The sequence below is a fragment of the Sander vitreus genome, chromosome 2, assembly GCF_031162955.1.
Source record: "Sander vitreus isolate 19-12246 chromosome 2, sanVit1, whole genome shotgun sequence".
Lineage (NCBI taxonomy): Eukaryota > Metazoa > Chordata > Actinopteri > Perciformes > Percidae > Sander > Sander vitreus.
In genome coordinates, this window is record NC_135856.1 from 10,716,976 (window position 1) to 10,723,203 (window position 6,228).

Consider the following 6,228-nt stretch of genomic DNA (forward strand, 5'->3'; position numbering starts at 1 on the left):
AAACATTTTTAATCCAGCCTGTCCTGTTGTTGCGAGGGACTTTTTGTGACAAAAAAAATGCATTCATACATACTTGATTAGGTAGAGTTTGCCTGTGCGGTTCTAAAGAGGTGCTGCGTTAATACTACTTAAATATATCTTGTAAGAAGTATATGCTGTTGACCAGATTTCCTAAATACCAAGCATTCATTCTGAGGTCTTCATTTTCGTTATTTAGTTTAGAGCTTTACAATCTTCAGAGTTCCGGCTGCTGTCAAAACAAACTCCTGCAGCAGCAAACACCAACTAACAAATTGGACATCCAGCTCATGCACTGTGAGAGCAGCCGAGTCCCTCTGTTCAGGGTCTTCTTCCTCCCCTGTCGTTTGGCCTCTGATGGTCATGCTCAACTGCTTCTGGGAAGAGGGTTTCTTTTCTGCCTCCCTTTCAGTCCCGAATGCCTCTTCCCAGCCATTCCCCCTCTTTCAGCCGATGCCACATTTTGCCACACAGGCCCCGATGCTTTTTCTGCAACTCCCTCTCTGCAAACCCCCTCCAACCCCTTACCCCTCCCTGTGTGACTGGCTTCTTTTTGATAACTGACCCCTCCTCGTGTTATTATTCGAACCCACTATTGTATAACATGCCCTTTTATATGAGGTTTCACAAAGGGCCCATTTGATCAGAGGGTTACGGTGTGCGATCGTGAGAAATGCAACTACATGGTGGTAACCTTTGTTTGGGCCAAAATGGTGGGCTGACCTCATCGCTTTTAATGCATAGCTCGGGCCATTCAGGCCCAAGTCTCACTTGCTGAGCACATTGAATTCAGTAGCCTGTCACAGATATTGCCCCTCAGTTATCTGGGTCTCCAGCTTGAAGAAGAAGAAGTTGGGGGCAACCAACAAAGTATGCTAGCTTTCCATCCCAAAACAACCACACAAGAGAAAAGCCGAGCAGCTTGTGAACTGATTCTTTAGTGGTTTTAATATACACTCTACAATAAATATTTCCATCATTTGACGTCATTTACATTTTTACAGTAAAAATATATTCATATATGTAGAAAAAAAAAAACAGGTTAAAAATTCTCCAGAATGGCCTCCTAAAGGCAGGATAGCATGTCAACTGAGACTCAGATGCTGTAACCACAAGAAAATCCACAGATAGCTGCCGTGTCTAGCTTCATTGAACTTATTTCCCTTTTCAGCATTCTTTGTTGCTGAGCATAGACTGTAAAATATTAATGGACAAAGCGTCCGGTTCTGCGAAGTGCTGCAAATGCGGAAGTGCCTTAAACCTGCATTCTATCTGAATTCCAGCAGGGGGCGACACATGCGGTTGCAAAAGGAGGTCGGTTTCTGTAGAAGTCTATGAGAAAGTGACCCACTTCTCACATGATTTATTACCTCAGTAAACATTTTCATAATGAGTTTATGGTCTCAATCGCTAGTTTTAAGTCTTCTGCAACACAGAATGATGTTCATTTTTTGAATTATGGTCTCGTTGATTTTAAAATCGGCGATAAAGCAGGGGGTGTTTTAGGGCGTGGCTGTGGTGTGATTGCCAGTGAAAGTGTGTAACGTAACGTAGAGTGTAAGCAGCAGTCTATGGCTCCTCCCTCACTCCTCCCTCTCGTCTAAAATTGTCACATCAGCAACCAGGATGGCTGCGCCCGCAACGGCAAACTTGACGACTCATAGCAGATCTCCACAATCCAACGGGTGACGTCACACATGCTCCTTCCATTAATATTATATAGTCTATGTTGCTGAGCTTGTTCTAACCAGAGGTTTTCATTCATGACAATATTGTTGAGCTCTTCTGTACTTGAACCGCACGCACACACACACACACACACACACACACACACACACACACACACACACACACATACACACAATTTAATAAGTAAAAATCTGTCCTAAAGTCTGTCTGAATTGGAAATAACTAGCAGATTAGATAGTCAATGGTTACAATGAATTACACAAAGTCCACAAAATGAGGCAAAAAGTGTATGGGCACTTGACTGTAAAAGTTAATTTCTCTGAGAGCGTTTTCCCTTGTAGTGGTTTCTCTGTGCTGGTTCGTCCACAGTTCTCCCTCAGTGGTTTCAGTCCTCAGCGGCCCCCTGAGCGCTGGTGATGGGAATGTTTAGTCCGCTTGCTCAAAGGGTGCGCGGGGACACGGAGAGGAAGGACATCAAACGGTCTCCTTTCGCCCAGCAAGTGCCCCCTGGGTAGACGCTTCATGAAGTGGGCCTCCCTCTGGTGCTGCTTGGTCTTGGAGGCCTTCCTCGGACGGCCCTTGCGTGTGAAAGCCATGTACCAGCCCTCGTACTTGGCGTTCTGCAGCGCCGTGTAGTTGTTTTCCAGAACAATCTCGGTGAAGATGCAGTCTTTGCCTCGTCCTTTCCGCTGGGAAAGAAAAAAAAAAAAAGGGGGGTGAGGGGGGGAGTTGAGGTATGTTGGCCAATTTCCAGGAAGCAGAAACATTGTCTTTATTTCCAGACAATCAAATACCCTTTGAAACCTTGAGAGGGCTTGCTCAGACAAACTCAAAATCAAATTTGTCTCGAATGTGTCTCAACAATGTGTCGCCATAAGCTGCAAATATGGAATAACATTTCCAAGAAACAAACAAACTTTAACTTGTTGCTGTAGTCATGCAGCCACAAAACTATGAATTCCAGATTACCTTGCCGATCAGCTTCCCCCTCTTGTTCATACATATGTAGTATCCTGTCTTCACCCCTTTAATGCGAATACGACTTCCAAAAGAGTCCGTCTCCACCTCCAGTTTAGCTGCACAGACAAAACAGATGACACATAATGAGATGACACAGTTCTGACACGATGCAGGCATGCAGATTATGATGTTACAGTGTGTGAGACAAATGAATTCTTCATGTATGGTGGAGACCGTGTAATAAACTGGAATTACATCATGTCATTATTAAATGTCACTAAATGGTTTTGAAACGATCATGAGCAGCGAACCAGAATCATAAAGATGACAAATAAATTCCTTCTTAACCCTTTTATGGCCCAGTAGCTGCCTTTAACAAAGCCTGCAAGCCTTCCAAAATAGCACCAAATGATAGTGATTTTGCATGGTGCGATTGTTGTTGAATGTCTGTAAATGCTGTGCTGTGATGCAGCTCAGACTGGGGATGAAGGAGAGTGAGAATACTGCGGTCAGATTCACAGCCACAAGCACAGAGCAGCGGTCAGATTTGGGTTTGGGCCTGTTACAAGAGTGACACCCACTTAGGGTGTGTAGCCAATGTGTGCATGGCTGACTCTCTCCCTCTGTGTGTGTGTGTGTGTGTGTGTGTGTGTGTGTGTGTGTGTGTGTGTGTGTGTGTGTGTAGGCCGAGAAATTTAAAAGACAAAAGAGCACACAGGAGAGGCAAGGAGAGGAAAAGGTATAAAGTGAAGATGCTGACTTCACCGCTCCTTATAAATTTTGTCATACATTGAGTTGTAAAGCAATGAAAATTCCTCATAAAATGAGCCTCCATAAAGCATGCAGCAGGCATTGAGAAGGGGATGGATGATGGTGGCTGTGGTGGAAAGATGGCGAGACACTCCAAAATCATTTGGTGACAGGAGTTTTTGCTCCCTTTAAGTTTAAGACTTGTCTAAGTTTTTTTTCCTGGTAGAAGCAAAGATTCTCTCCCTGAAGTCCATCATAACAGGTGTCAAAGACTTTCTAGACTACCAACACACTAAAGAAATAAATCCTCTTCATAAGGCCATAAAAGATGGCAACACTGATGCCACTAATGATGTTTACAATTGTTTCTCCTGGCTCAAAATTTTTTTTCCTACAGGCTGCCAAAAAAGAAATAATTTGTAGGCTACTGCTTTTCGGCTATTGAATTTAAACAGTTCCCGTGTTTGTAACGTGAACATGTTTCCTATTTTGGTGTTTTCCTGAGGTTGATCTGGCTATAACACACCGGGCTTCAAGTGAAGTTTCTCCATCATTTCAGAGACAATAAAACGTGCCCTCCCTGAATACATTAACATATGTGGACATTTGTTCAGCTATTTATAATATAACTATGTTTAAATATGGGATTATACGGCACCTCAGGTAGGCCTAAGAGTTTATAGCATAACGTTCAAAAGCTAATTGCATGGCGTATTATCGCGATATTTTGAATAGTTCTCATAAATTCAACTGTCCACGTCCTGTCGCTCACTAAGATATAGTAGTGAAATAGACACTGAATTGTGTGTGTTTTTGTAATTTTAAGTGGTGTTATTAGCTCTTTAAATAATTTCTAATATGCGTCCCTTTCTGTTTTTGTCTTACCGTGAACCGCTCCGTCGTCCCCGTTGGCGTTGACCCTCTTGTTGGCCAGGACCTGGACGTGTTTCCCGCTGGTGCGGCTGTACAGCTGGTAGGTTCGTGTCAACCTGCGGCTCATCCGGTCCGACAGCCGGCTCTGCTCGGTGACATGGTGCTTGAAGTTAGGAGGGGACTGCACAGTGTTCTGTCGGACAATATAAAACACATGTCACCAAATATGAAATACATTTTGCGGGTTTTTTACTTTGCAACTCAGGAAAGTCTTTTAAAAAAAAAAAAACGCCAACCGTGAGTGAGGAGACTAAAGCTTGCCAGTCAAACAGCCGAGGCCCAGGCCCACAGTTCATCATGTCTTTCATCACATTTAAATACATCCTGCTTTTTCTTCTTTCATTTATGTGTACATGTAGCCTACAGTACTGTATTTTTGGAGATGCTTTCATGAACCCTCGGGGGTGACATTTCCCTCTGATATTGTTTTTACCACCGATGATCTTTCACCCCTTCTTGACTTCTTCTTTTCTCATTTCAGCCATCTACATCGACATGTGTTTAAACAGTTACTTTTGAGGCTGGAGCTTACCTCTTTTCAAGATGTTTGAATTGTAGCCAATTGCCATAGCACTCATAATAAAATGTTTTCATTGTTATTGCAGCCTATTGCAGACGTAGAGACGCTGAACTTTAAGCCGCTTAGCACGGCCTCTGCATACCTGTTACGTTTTACCTACTTAATTATAGAACTTAACGCAACATTAATGTTTTTTTTTTTTATTATTGAAGTGAAAATGTGAGTTACCTGTGCGTAAAAGCAAAGCGCCGTGAACTGAAGTAACCTAAGGGAAAACAGAGACGAAATTAAACATGTTGTTCGAATTCAACGAGTTACATAAGCAACTATATTATCTTGACACCTCTTTACTTACAGATAACCTAACCTCGATGTTCTCAGCCTCATCTTGTAATAGTTCAAATATTGCTTCATGAATACTCCGCTGATTCGCTGTTGGAAGCTCTCGGAAATAAAGTTCTTCCTGATGGGGATTTCAGCTCAGTTTAATCCCCCTCTTGTGACACATAGAAGGTGATAGCCGTGACAATCAAGAGATCCCAAACTGTCAGGGTCCCATGCAGATACAGGATCCACTCTCCTCTCTACTGAAATATTAAAAAGTCCAGAAGGTTTAAAGGCGCTGCGGTGCCAATCCAAACTGAAAGTCCGGAAGAAAAAAAAGAAAAAAGCCCCTGTCACCAAACCACCTCCATCAAATCCTCTCTGTGTCAATCACTCGGTCATGTAATGAAGCTCTTGATTGAGGTTTCAAGTCGAAATAAATCCTCTCTGACATTTTATGACAGAGCAGTGGCGATTATTTACGCACGGATCTTTACGCATCAGCGGGCAGATGCGCCGTGAATTTCCTTAAAAAAAATAAAATAATAAAAAGTGATTAAAGACAAAGAAATGTTGAATTAATTCCACAAGTACCAACACGGCTATATTGGTCTGCTGATGTGCAGTTTAAGCAGTGATCAGCTGTCCCTCTATAAGATGCATCGATAGTAAAACTCCAACGTCAACCTTCCTCCCACACGTGTATTTCTTGTGGTCGCCTCCAGTCCACATACAGCATCTGTCTCCCTCTACATTTAAATACTTTAACTTGCGGGAAAGTCAATATCCTCGGCGAAAGCAGGCGGAGCGTTCGAGCTGGAGCCAATTTGAAACTGAATACTTATTAAAACACTTTGCCTGCATCTATTTTGCTCACAAATCCACAAGCACAGAATCCATCAATAAGTTAGTGTATATAATTAAACAAGATGAAAATATAAAGTACAGTCCAGTGGTGGAATGTAGCTAAGTACATTTACTCAAGTACTGTACTTAAGTACAAATTTGAGGTACTTATATTTTACTTGAGTCTT

The 6,228-nt window shown here is 42.5% G+C and overlaps 1 protein-coding gene across 1 annotated transcript; it reads right to left on the minus strand.

The window, feature by feature from the left end:
• Positions 1–2,099: 2,099 nt before the first annotated feature.
• fgf8b (fibroblast growth factor 8b) lies at positions 2,100–5,284 on the minus strand. Its single transcript, XM_078276854.1, has 5 exons — positions 5,226–5,284; positions 5,099–5,135; positions 4,303–4,483; positions 2,677–2,783; positions 2,100–2,396 (listed from the first exon to the last, which is right to left on the minus strand). The coding sequence occupies exons 1-5, from the start codon at positions 5,282–5,284 to the stop codon at positions 2,100–2,102; spliced, it is 681 nt and encodes a 226-aa protein (XP_078132980.1).
• Positions 5,285–6,228: the final 944 nt, after the last annotated feature.